Below are 13,334 nucleotides of genomic sequence, written 5' to 3'. Positions count from 1 at the left end.
CAGAGGTCTGTTGTAGAGCTGGATTTTGTCAACCAGGACCAACCACGTGTTTGTTGCATGGCATTTGAACAGTTCCTCAACCAGGGGTCAAACCCAGGCCCCCTACGTTGGGAGTGTGGAGTCTTAACCACTGGGCCACCAGGGAAGTCCCTGACTTTCTCTCCTTTAATTAACACGGTTCTCTCACCTTTTCTGCCCCATGACAGTGGCTCTCTGAGGAGTCCAGATGCTTCTCTGTAGAATGCCCCACTCAGGATTCACTCACCCATTTCCTCTTGGTGATGCTGAATTTGCCCATCTATTCCTTATATTTCTTGTGAGCTAGCAGTAGGTCTAAAGGTTCAGTTGGATCAAATTAAGTGTTTTGGACAAGAACAGCCACACTCAGGTTGTACCGTTACTATTACCGCGCCCCTACTGGCGATGCCGAGTTGGCCCACCTGGCAGGTGTTTAACAGTGGCATATCCCCTGTGCCAGGACTCTGTGGGGCAGCACCCTGGCAGAATGTCAGTGTCCTGATACCAACAGTCACTCAGGTAATGATTCAGCATTCGTTGGCATCCCTTGCCTGAATCACTCCATTCAGTTGAAATTCTGCATTTATTAGCTGACATTTTTCTATGCCCTTTCAATTTTTTTTTAAGTCACTATGGACTCATGGATTTAAAAAAAAGAAAAGTAATATAACTCGGTGTAGTCTTATTTGTTTTTGTTCCTATCCCCCCCCTTTTTTTTTTACAATCTTATAATTTCTGCTTTAATAGCAATCAAGTTTTTTTAAAATGTGCAGTTCAATATATCCATACTATTTCTTTATACAAAGCAGATTTCAGGTAAGTGTCTAAATGCTTAATGTAGAGGCCAATATTTTCTGGCAGTCCTTGGTTCCTGAAAGTTGAGCTTCATCAGATGTTTCTTAAACGTCTGTGAAAATAGCTCCCATCCCTTTTGATACTCAAATTGTTCCAGATTTGCCCAACCAGAGCCTCTTTGAGCTGGGTTCTTCGTTCTTCTGCTAAGAGCTCAGTCGTGTCTGAGCACCTTGCTTTCTAGCTCACCAAGACCCTGGAGGATTATCTGACACTTCCTGAGCAAACTTGGATGGGATCAGCCATCCTAAAATAGATAAGATGCACCAGAGCCATCTTATCTAATTCACTGGGGACCAGCAGTTGGTCTGTTAATCAAAAAAGTCAGTTACGATAGAGAATCATAAGAAAATACACACTGTAAACATTTAATTTTAAATTTAAGTCACATGGCTCTCTAAATAAGAGAAATCTTGGCTGTAAAACAAGGTGTTTTTTTGACTTTGGGTCCAACTGAGTGGAGTTGCTGATTTCCTCTCTTGCATAAAGCACGCTCACAATGCCTTCGGTGACTTCTGCACTGAGACTCAGACACTTTAAACACCCCCTGAGTGATTTGAGAGCGGAATCCTAGCCTCAAGCTATTTATGTCCCGTCTAGCTCACAGTTGAGTCTCCCACATCTAATCCCACAGCAATTTTTGTAGCAACTTTCTCGTATCAAGTCTTACTAAAGACTCAACTTACCTCAGACTTGGCAGCGTGTGTGTTTTATCAGCTTATGGAGGATTTAAACTACAAGGACCAGAGGCAGAAATGAGTTTGGGAAAGAGCATAACTGAGCCTAGAGGTGAGCTCTAGAGTTTGGAGGCAGAGGGGCCAGCAAGCAGGACAGGAGCCCCTGGGGCGGCATCAGGGAGGGGATGCTGGGGACACCAGCATCACAGGCTGTGGAGAACAGGGGACGTCAGCTGTTCCCCATGGGGGCGGTAAGCGGCCATTAGGTGGAAACGGCGCTGGTGGACTTGCTCCGCCTGTACTGAATCTGTCGGCCACCTCAGGAACGCTCTGACAACAGAGTAATTTATGGGACTTGGCAATAAGACCTGCGTCTTGCCCTGGCTCGTCACTCCCCAGCAGTGACCCTGGGCTTGTCATCGAACCACTCTGTGTCTTTGTCTGGGAATGGTGACGTTTGCTCCGCTCACCTCACGAGGCTCTTGCGAAGGGTGTGTTTTCTCCGGTGAGGAAGGTGACCAGCTCCTGACTTTCTCTCACCAGAGCCTCACGTCATCTAGTGGAAAATCCAAGTGATGGGGCCTGGCGTGAGGGACCTACGCCATGCTTGGGTTGCACCCCAGCATTACACCCCACGTAGACCAAGCTAGAAGTCACACACACTGGTTTCATCTCTAGACACGGAATGGTTTCATGGGATAAGTAAGACATGTTAATAGATACCATCAAAGTGAACGCACTGGAAACTTGTCAAATAATCACTTTTTGGAGCTGTTTTTGAATGAAACACTCCTTTTTTTTTTTTTTTTTTTTTTTTTTTTGGCCTAACCACACAGCACACAGGATCTTAGTTCCCTGACCAGGAATCGAACTCATGCCTTTAGCAGTGAGACGCAGAGTCCTAATCTGGACTGCCAGGGAATTCCCACCAAACATTGTATTTCATTTATTAACAGAGGTTAAGACCTGTTGCATGCACGTACCTGGGGTACCACAGGGATGCAAGGGCAGCCTGGCCCTCGAGCAGTGGCGAGCTGGTTGGGTAAAGAATGACCAGCAGTGAGGACGCAGCCAGTCTTCACAGCAGCCCCACGGGCTCATCCTCACTTCATGGTTGTAAATGCGGAGGTGCAGAGTGGCTAGGGGGCTTCCGGGGGCCAGTGGTGGAGCCAGCGTCCCACACCTTGGCTCCAGAGCCCAGTTCTCCACGCCCAGCACTGCTCCGAGCAGCTGCACTCTGCTGCTAGGTGAGAATGAGAACTCCCCCACCCTCCAGAGCATCTGACGCCCCTCGTTTCTTTTCAGACCTACACGGTGGACATCTTCTCCGCGGGCTGCGTCTTCTACTACGTGATATCTGAGGGCAGCCACCCCTTTGGCAAGTCCCTGCAACGCCAGGCCAACATCCTCCTGGGTGCCTACAGCCTTGACTGCCTACACCCTGAGAAGCATGGTGAGTGGGGGCTGGGGGGAGGCAGGGCTCGACTGCCTGTACCCCAAGAAGTACAGTGAGCAGGTGGCAGAGTCGGGGGCTCGGGAGCAGCCCCTGCGGGTGGGGGTAGTGCTGGCTCTGAGGCCCCAGAGGGCCTTCCTCCCAGCTGCTGGCTCAGTGGGCCTCAGTGAACCAAGGACTCGATCCAAAGCTGGTGGAGGGCTGGGTGGGGTGTCCTGAAGCCAAGTAATTCCTAGGTTCCTGAGGTCACATGTGACCTGGGCAAGGCCCCTTTGGGGACCTCTGTTTTCCAGTTTGTGACTCCTGAGGGTTAAACAATTCGTGGTACCTTCCTGTCCCAATGTTCGGGGAGACAGAAGGGCCATGCCCCATAAACTGGGCTCTTGTGTGTGGGCTGGCAGTCAGGGGGTCACCCTGGTCTAGGGACAGATGATCTGGGTACTCACTCTCCAGGCGTGAGGACAAGCCTTTCTGCCTGACTGAAGGGGTTCCCACATTGTAATCGGCCTGTGACACCTGCTCCTGCCTTTTAGAAAGATTTAAACTATCTTACAATTTTGCTCATGGATTAATTTTCCTTATTCCCTGGAGACAAAACAGATTAGCATAAAGGCTCATAGATCCGTTACACAGTGATGAATGACTGCTGTCGATACCTTTGTACACATTATTCTGACCATCTCTCTAGACACATATTCATATTTTTATAAAAAGTGGAGTTAAATAGTACATAGTATTTTGCAGCATGCTCTTTTCTTATTATTGACTTATTTTTGGCTGCACTGGGTGGTCTTTGTTGCACACGGGCTTTCTCTAGTTGTGATGTACAGGCTTCTCATTGCAGTGGCTTCTCGTCGTGGAGCACAGACTCTAGGGCACAGTGACGCACAGATTTAGTTACCTTGTGGCATGTAGAATCTTAGTTCCCAAACCAAGGATCAAACCCATGTCCCCTGCATTGGCAGGCGGATTCTCAACCACTGGACCACCAGGGAAAGCACACTCGTTTTTAACCTTCATCTTGATTCTCTACCCACGTCCATCCACATTCAGCCAGTACATCATCCTGGTGGCCCACAGTCCAGCATGTGGAGGCAGGACTGTGTCACCCAAGACTCTGATAGCGAGTATTTCGGATCACTCCTTTTCATTAACTGCGTGATGAGGTCTCTCCTTCTTAGCCAAAGTCTTATGTTATTGGAATGGGTTTCTGTCAGTAGCTATCAAGGCTTCCCTGATAGTTCGGTTGGTAAAGAATCTGCCTGCAATGCAAGAGACCCTGGTTTGATTCCTGGGTTGGGGAGATCTGCTGGGGAAGAGATAGGCTACCCTCTCCAGCATCTTTGGGCTTCCCTTGTGGCTCAGCTTGTAAAGAATCTGCCTGCAATGTGGGAGACCTGGGTTCGATCCCTGGGTTGGGAAGATCTGCTGGAAAAGGGAAAGGCTACCCACTCCAGTATTCTGGCCTGAAGAATTCCACGGACTCTATAGTCCGTGGGGTTGCAGAGAGTTGGACACGACTGAGCGACTTTCACTTGTCAGTAGAACCTTGAGTCGCAGGGATGCAGACTGTTAAGGTTTGGGGTATTTATCTGCTTGCAGCTTGAGGCTGGTCATAACGAGCTGTGTGTCTGTTTTCCTCCTCTGCAGAGGACGTCATTGCCCGGGAGTTAATAGAGAAGATGATCGCCATGGACCCCCAGAAGCGCCCATCAGCGAAGCATGTGCTGAAACACCCTTTCTTCTGGAGCCTGGAAAAGCAGCTCCAGTTCTTCCAGGTGGAGACGTTTGTTTTCTTCATCAAAGATATTCATTTAACCTTGCCCGTTTCTTTCCATAAACTATAGGAACGAACAAAGAATGAAACAAATGACCCATAATCCCACAACCGAAAGAGAACCACAGTTGGCATCTCAGTATATTGTCTTCATACAGGCAGACCTAGGAGATACTGCAGGCTCGGCTCCAGACCCTGGTGATAAGCCAGATACTGTAGTAGAGCGAGCCACACATACTTTTCGGTTTCCCAGTACGCATAAGTGTTAATGTCTGTATCACACTGTAGTCTAAGAATGCAGTAACGTTATGTCTGAGGGCAGACGTCTTCAAGGGCCCTCCAGATTAGCCAGGTCACTTGGCTGATGATAAGATGTAGAGCAGGAATAAAGCTCATGCAAAGGGAACTTCACCGCACCCCGGGTTGAGATGTAAGTTCTTAGTGTCTCCAGTCACATGTCTTGTGAACATACAGGCTTCCGTCCATATCACAAGCTGTGCCAGCTCTGTGGTTCAGCTCCAAGTGCCCCCCATGTCCCCAAGTGCATGCTTAGTTGCTCTGGTCATGTCCGACTCCTTGCGGCCCTATGGACCGTAGCCCACCACGCTCCTCTTGCCGTGGGATTCTTTATGCAAGAATGCTAGAGTGGGTTGCCATGCCCCACTCCAGGGGATCTTCCCGACCCAGGGATAAACCCCTGTTTCCTGCGTCTCCTGCATTACAGTGGATTATTTTCCACTGAGCCACCAGGAAAGCCCCCCTTGTACCCAAGTCGGCCATCAGTTCCCCACAGGGCTTTCCTTTTGCAAGTTAGACAGTCAGCTGGTCTGATTTTATCTTCATCAAAGATGAAGGCTGTGTTCCCCACAAAGCTGCTCAGCGGATCTGTCTCACTAATGGGGACTCCGAGAGGCCCGTGGTCAGGTCCACCCCCTCAAACACAGAGCATGATTTGGATCCATGGCCGGGGCCTTTGGACCCAATACTCTGGTCACTGGCTTTCCTCCTCCGAAAGAAGTCTTGGCTTCCTGTTGTTTTCTAATTGTTTGATTGAAGAATGATAAACCTCCCCTCATCAGTCATGGCTTTGTGTGTGTGGGCACACAGAAGTCACAGCGTGTCAATCCAAGTGAACCTTTTTCTTGGTTCATCGGTGAATACAGATTGCACACGTGGCCCCGTGTGGCACGTAGTGTGGGTGACAGGCGGGCGAGGTGCTGCAGGCCTGTGGACGGCGTGCGTCTGGTGGAGCCAGGAGGTCTCTCCTCAGCGAGCAGCAGGCGGGGCCGCTCCCGGGGAGCAGGCAGGACCCTCGCTGCCCGGCTCAGGCAGGGGTGGCCAGGCCGTCCTCGGCCCTCGGCGCCTCCACACTGACTGTCCCCCATCGCCCTGTCTCCCTCCCAGGACGTGAGTGACCGGATAGAGAAGGAGGCCCTGGACGGCCCGATAGTGAAGCAGCTGGAGCGCGGCGGGCGGGCCGTGGTGAAGATGGACTGGCGGGAGAACATCACCGTCCCCCTGCAGACAGGTGACCGCGAGGCGCCCGGGCGCCTGTGGGCGGAAGCGGTTCCCCTGAGCGCTTCTGAGAAGCAGGCGTGGGAGCGACAACTCCAGGCCGCGTGGGGCTCCAAATGCCGCTTCTGGGGCCGAGGCTTCCTGGGGTCTGGGTGGCCGGTCACCCCGCTGCTCTCAGGCGCGTCCTCCTTCGTCTCTCAGAGTGACAGGCTTGTGCCAGGCACGGTGATCTCAGCGGCCATCTCTGACCGCGGGCGTGACTGGGAGGCGGAATTCAGGCTCATGCAGCTGCCCTGCACCGGTTCAGATTGGGAGAATCTGCGATGAGGATGGAGTTAGGTCGTGTTTCTGTCCTAAGACTGCTTCATCTCCAGGAGCTCCAGAAACTGTTTTCTTTTGGAATCGAGTGGGTTTATTACATTGCCTCCCTTCTTTTTTTTTTTCCTAGATCTGCGGAAATTCAGAACTTATAAAGGCAGTTCGGTCCGAGATCTCCTCCGAGCCATGAGGAATAAGGTGAGGGCCGAGGGCGCACGGCGGGGCCGGGCAGGGCCGCTGCACAGCCCCCTCCTCGTATCCCTTCCCCATGGGTGCTCCGGCCACCCTGGAGTGAGGAGCTCGCAGAGGCTGGGCGGCCATGGCTGCCCTGGACACATTAGCGGCTGTTCCTTCCCCTGGATGAGCCTTCTCTTCAGGGATGCTGGGGCGGGAAGCCATGCTCTGGGAAGCGGGCTCAGTCGCCATATGCTTGCCCGGTGCCCTCTCCCTGCCTGGACAGCACTCAATGAAGTCCCTCTATGGGGGCCCTTTCTGCACCTGACTGCCCCTCCCTCCTCTCCCCACACCAGCCTCAAAGGCCTCCCCCAAAGAAGGGGAAGAGACCAGGGAGTGGATGGGTGGTCCGTTTAGCCAGCCTCGCAGTCTGTGTTCCTCGAGTGGGTCTGGCCGGGGTCCCACAGGCTCCTCTCCGCCGACCATGTGTCTGTGTCGCCCGTCTGCAGAAGCACCACTACCGGGAGCTGCCCGAGGAGGTGCAGGAGACGCTGGGCGCCCTCCCTGACGACTTCGTGCGCTACTTCACCTCCCGCTTCCCCCACCTGCTCTCGCACACCTACCGCGCCATGGAGCTGTGCCGCCACGAGAGGCCCTTCCAGCCCTACTACCACGAGCCCCCCGAGCCCCAGCCCCCTGTGACTGCAGACGCCCTTTGAGCCGGGCGGCCTCCACACTGGTGGCCTCGCTGGGACTGAGGGCCTGGTCTCTACAAGCTGCAGCCCGGTGCCTCCCGGCCAAGCAGGGAGACCAGGCCCTGAAGCCAAGTGCCTTGAGCTGCCTGCTCCGCAGCCAGCAGGGGAAGATGCCAACCCCAGGCAGGGCGAGAGGTGATTCCTCCCCACCCCCCCAACCTGCGGAGGAGCTGGGAAGACACTGGTCATGAAAGCTGGACCGTTGGGGGATGTTTGCAAAGGAGGACCAGTCCCAGAGGCAGAGAGGAGCACCGTCCGTCTTCTCCTGGATATACTCGCTTCAGACTTGCATTTCTTTTAAAACTCCCTGTCTGATGCTGGCCTGTAGGCCTTTAAAGAAGAGAGATTAGGGACCCCTCCCAGCCTGCATGCTGGGTCCAGGAGCACCCTCTCTTGGACCAGCTAGGCCGAGCTGTACCAAGTGTGGCCCCTGCTAGGAGCAGGGCCCTGGAGGAGAGGGCCCCTGGGAGGGGGAGGGCCTTCAGAGGGTGTCATCCCCGGGGATCAGAGACACTGTGCACCCACAGGCTCCCAGGTCACTGTGACCAGCGTTTCCTCTGGGGCAGCCAGAACCTTGAGCATAGGGGTGCGGTGAGGGGACAGGCCAGCCCGGCACTCTGAAAGGCGAGGCTGTGTCTGCAGGTCTCACAGACACTGAGAGGATGCCGTGGCCCCGAGCACTGGTGGCCTGAACGGTGGCCCTTGGTGGGTCCGTGCCTTGGGCACTTGGGGTTATTTAGGAGCATCTGGGAGCAAGAGGGGACAAGTCCCCTGGCCATGAGGGATAGAAGCTCAGACCCAGGCAGGGACAGGCCAGAGGGGCCGGAGGGGACATTCAGGGCCCACCAGGGCGTCCTGGCCAGCGGGCAGGCAGTTGAGGCCACTCTGTCCCTGGGGCCAGCAGGACGGGCCAGGGGGTTGAGAGCCGAGGCCAGAGTCACCACACACTTTGTGCAGGCTTTTATGTTTCTCCTGGCAGATTTTAATAACTTTTTATTTTGATCATACCGTAGAATGCTACGTTAGTGTGAGCTAAACTGAACTTGAAGCTTACTCATGAAGAAGCAATGCAAGAAACAGAATAATACATCTTCTATTTTGTGGGGCACGGAAAGCCCCATCCTCTGGTTCTCTACATAGTGGCCACACTATGTACGTGTGTGACACAGCCTCACAATCCCACTCTCCACATCATGTCAATACCATGGGGTTTTTCCCCCAAAATTGATACAATGTTTAACCTTAGTTTTAGTCAAAAATTTCTCTGTCTTTTCTCTGCCGAAAGCCCTTAGAGGTTTACTACAGTCAGGATACAGGTGAGGAAGCATTTTCTGAGGACCTTCTCTAGCCAGTTGGACGGATCGCTGCAGTTCGGTCCTGGTGAACTCAGAGACTCCGTTCAGGAGAAAGAATGTTACTATCAATTTTCTCTTTAACTGACAGAGAGAAATCACTGTTTCTTCTCCTCGCAAGATGTTTTCTGGTAGTGGATTTGAGCAAGAGCCAGTCACCAACATACTCATTCTGCCTTCAGTGAATTTAACTCCCTTCCTTTCCGTCTGCCTAAAGTCATCTTCTCTCTCTCTCTTTTAAAATTATCCTGCATCTTTAAACCTCATCCATTGCCTCACTTAAACCTGGGAACCCAGCATCCTCGGTCGGCATCATGCCTCGTACCATGCTGTCCGTTTTTCAGGAACACGGAAGACCAACGTCTTTCTTCTCCGAGCTCTGATGCTCCCGGGCCAGCCCCTCCCCAGCTGCTCTCACACGGCTCTGCAGGTTGCTTTGCCGCCAGGGCAGATGATGAGACTGGTTGAGGTGGAGAAGGAGAAAGTACCACGAGTGATTTAAAGGACTGTCTCTCTGTTTTGGCCCCTCTTGCCTCCAGGACAGCTTTTTTTTTTAACTGCCTTTTCTGCTTGTGGTACTGGTTTTTAACCCTCCAACTGTCTCAAACTCGCTTATTCACTGTATTTTATTTGAGCACTTCTCTATGTGCTGGACAGGATATTGGGTGCCAGAGACACAGGTGAACAAAACAGGCCAAACCTCGGCTTTCGCACGAGCCAGTGGTAGAGAGCGGACAGGGAGTAAATACCAGCACTGCGAGGAAAACGCGGAGGTGGGGAAGGGCGTGTGTCTGGGGTTGGCACCCAGCAGATCGCCTTCTGTTCATCTTCTCTCCGTCACCCTTGGGAACCCAGGCACCCGTCAGTCCTCCCACGTGGCCTGTAGAGGGCTTGTGTGGGTGCCCATCATGATGACACCTCGGGCACCATCTGGTTTATCTTGTCCTGGTCTGTAGAGTTCTGGTTTCCTGTTGTTTTGGGCAGGGTTCTGCAGTCGGCCACGTCCTGTCACAGCTGAGCTGTTGCTCTTGATCTTCTGTACGATTCCTGGAAGGCTGAATTTTCACAAGTACACCATCTTTATCTTTTTTTTTTTTTTTTTTTATGGCTGTGCTGGGTCTTCGCTGCTGCACACGGGCTTTCTCTACTTGTGGCAAGCAGGGGCTGCTCTCGCTGAGGTCACCAGCTTCTCATCGAGGTGGCTTTTCTTCTTGCAGATTACAGGCTGTAGGGTGCACAGGCTTCAGTAAGCGCTTCAGTTAGTTGCCCCAAGGCATATGGAAACTTCCCTAGACCAGGAGTCGAGCCCGTGTCCCCTGCATTGGCAGACAGGTTCTTATCCACTGGACTACCAGGGAAGTCTTGTCTCATCTTTAAGACAGAATTTAGTCACATCTGTTAGGAATCCCAAGGACACCATCGTCTCTTTAAATCTCGTATTGAACCTTGTGTTGAATCTGTCCTTGGCACACCTGCCAGAATCCTCTTGCTGCTTCTTGAGTCCTTTTAACTTCAGTTTTTGAAGAGCTCCACCTGTCACGGGCTCCAGAGTGTCTGCAATCACAGGTGTTAGGTGATGCCGCTAAAGCACCTGCTGTCTCATGCATGCCACCCTGGCACCAAGTTCCTCTCCCACCTCCCCCTTTCTCAGTGCAGTAGTCCTTGTCGGCTCTCCCCAGGGAGACATCATTCCCACCCCTTACACATCTTTCAGTGGGAGGTCCAGCGGTTAGCAGGCCCAGTTAAGTGCTTCTTTCCTACCAACTTGAGAAGAAAGTTCCTTATCAGAGCTCACCCTGATCCTTTGAGTGAGGTTCTGTGTGGATGCCATTCATTTATCACCGCAGTGAAAGAGAAGAACTGGAGTCTGGTCTGACATCGAAGATGGGAGGCGGGCCTTTGGGTCGTAGAGTTTTCTCCTCTTGGACTCTCTCTTCTCTGAAGCTGAACCACGGCCAGGCTTGGCTTTCCCAGGACTGTTCTCATTGTGTGTCTCTGTTCATCGGATCCTCAGCCTTGAGGTCATCCGGGAGGTGGGCTGGTTCCGTCTTCACAGCCTTCTGTGGAAGGGCTGGGGGACAGAGCACAGCACACCTGGAGGGAGCCTCTCTCTCTTCTCTTGAGCTTTCTCTCCGATCGTTCAGCTTCTGAAATCCCTCTTCTTCGTATTTCCCAGTGTTTCTCTTCCTTGGCCACCCTTCACCATCCTGGAGTAGTTTCTTCAGTTGACTGATCCTTTGGGTGAGGTTCTGTGTGGATGCCATTCATTTATCACCGCAGTGAAAAAGATGAACTGATGGCTGGTCTGACGTCACAGATGAGAGGGGGCTCCTTTGGGTTGCAGGGCTTTCTCCTCTTGGACACTTCTTTCTCCGAAGTTGGCCTGGGGCCAGGCGTGGGCTTCCTGGGCTGTTCTCATTTGTGCATTGCTACGCATGTCGAGCTTGCCTGGAAGTAAGTCTCCAGGTGTCCTGTCCAGATGAGCCGGAATTCTACCTTCCAGGGCTGGACCGTCATCGTTCTTTGGGTTTTTTGTTTTTTTTTTTTTGGACCATTACCTTTTAAACCAAAGAGTCTACTTTTTGTATATTTGGTTTGCTCTGTGAATCAGTGATTTCCCATGAGTAACTGGTTCCAATTCTTGTATCAGGACTTAAATCCTCTCTGTATTCTTGGAAAACCACAAAGACAGCATCCAGAATAAGCCTCCCCACTAGAGCAGCCTTAACCAACACTTCCAGCCAAAGTCCCCACCCCGCTCACCTCACCCCCAGTTCTCGAGTGTCCAGTATTCCTTTTCAGTGTCCCAGAAGCTGTGACGGGGGCGTCCCCACTGACCTAGAAAGCATTACCAGTCGATTCTGCCACATTCTCAGATGCTCACTTTATGTAGCATTCTTTTTGCAACGACCTATTTATTGAACCTATTTATATTTATTTAATTTTTACTCTGAAGTGTATCCCGTGACAGTTGCACTTGCTTAGAGCACAGCAGATTTGCTTTGGATAAACACCCCTGACCATTTTAAAACTGGAAAAGTTATACTGTATCCTTCCATGGGATGGATGCCTTACAGTAGTTTTGTCATTAAAGGGTGAATAATTTGGTCAGGGTAAAAATGTTCATTTTAAAGTGATTTTTTTAAAAAAAATTCTGTGCCATTGTGTCTTCTCTGTGGATGGTTAATTGTTTCATGGGTATGTGTTAATCGTGTGATACAATCCTCTTTGTGGAACCTAAAAATCCCCTTTTTAGCTTTATATTTTATAAACTGCCAGATTGTACTATTTTTATGTGTATTTTTAAAGGTCGATGATGTGAGGGTAATTATCTACATTAAACAGCCTATTTTTGTACCTCCTGTACAGTTTTATAACTCTGCTGATCAATGATGGCATCTTATGCTGAGCCAACCACAAATAAAGGCAGTTTTAGATTTGGAAGTCAGCTCCATTTTCTTCAAGACTTGACCACCGCTCTCAGACCAGGGGGTCGTTCTGAGCTGTCTTCCTGGGTAGTTGTCTGGATGGTGAGGGAGCAGTGGGCTCAGTGGGTGGGAAGACAGGCAGGAGGGGTGTGTTTACCTGATGGTGTTCATGGCAGGGTCCCAGGGCTGGAGAGTCCCCCTTAGTGTCTTTATATTTTTTAAAGATTTTTTTTTTTAATATGGACCATTTTTAAAGAAAATCTTGTATTGAATTTGCTACAGTATCACTTCTGTTTTATGTTTTGGTTTTTTGGCCACAAGGCATGTGGGAATCCTAGGACCTCCCCATCCAGGGATCGAACCCACACCCCCTGCATTGGAAAGTCCTAACCACTGGGATCGGTCCTGGGTGTACTTTGGAAGGCACGATGCTAAAGCTGAGATTCCAGTACTTTGGCCACCTCATGTGAAGAGCTGACTCATTGGAAAAGACCCTGATGCTGGGAGGGATTGTGGGCAGGAGGAGAAGGGGACGACAGAGGATGAGATGGCTGGATGGCGTCACCGACTCGATGGACCTGAGGTTGAGTGAACTCCGGGAATTAGTGATGGACAGGGAGGCCTGGCGTGCTGCAACTCATGGGGTCACAAAGAGTCGGACAGGACTGAGCGACTGAACTGAACTGAACCACTGGGCCACCAGGGAAATCCCCTCCTTAGTTTCTGTGGGCAGAGCTTCCTTGAAACACTGCAGAAAATTTCCCCGAAAGTACTGGCTCAGGCTGAATTCCAGAAAGGTGGCCAGGTTAGGACCCACACGCCTTGTGAGGCAGGGGTTGGGGCAGGTGTAAACAGGTTGTTGGTCCAGGAAATCCACAGGGGAGGGACGCCAGGGAGGTAACTCAGCCAACACAGCAGTAGGAAAGACACGACCTGCGTGTGTCTGAAGCACATAGGATGTCTGCCCACACGCCAAGGCATGAGCTCAGTGTCCAGCCTGGTTGGATTTTAGGAT

The 13,334-nt window shown here is 51.6% G+C and overlaps 1 protein-coding gene across 1 annotated transcript in view; it reads left to right on the top strand.

Moving 5' to 3' along the window:
* ERN1 (endoplasmic reticulum to nucleus signaling 1) overlaps positions 1-12,335 on the top strand; it is an 83,548-nt gene extending 71,213 nt beyond the window's left edge. Inside the window, exons 18-22 of the mRNA XM_027974337.2 lie at positions 2,853-3,000; positions 4,651-4,778; positions 6,182-6,305; positions 6,741-6,808; positions 7,294-12,335. Coding sequence (XP_027830138.1) covers positions 2,853-3,000; positions 4,651-4,778; positions 6,182-6,305; positions 6,741-6,808; positions 7,294-7,503 — 678 coding nt within the window. The 3' untranslated portion in view covers positions 7,504-12,335. The remainder of the gene's footprint in view (positions 1-2,852; positions 3,001-4,650; positions 4,779-6,181; positions 6,306-6,740; positions 6,809-7,293) is intronic.
* Positions 12,336-13,334: the final 999 nt, after the last annotated feature.

Source organism: Ovis aries, chromosome 11 (genome assembly GCF_016772045.2).
Source record: "Ovis aries strain OAR_USU_Benz2616 breed Rambouillet chromosome 11, ARS-UI_Ramb_v3.0, whole genome shotgun sequence".
In the NCBI taxonomy this organism is placed as follows: Eukaryota; Metazoa; Chordata; class Mammalia; order Artiodactyla; family Bovidae; genus Ovis; species Ovis aries.
The sequence above is the reverse complement of the archived record's forward strand: the minus strand, read 5'-3'. Positions and strand labels throughout refer to the sequence as shown.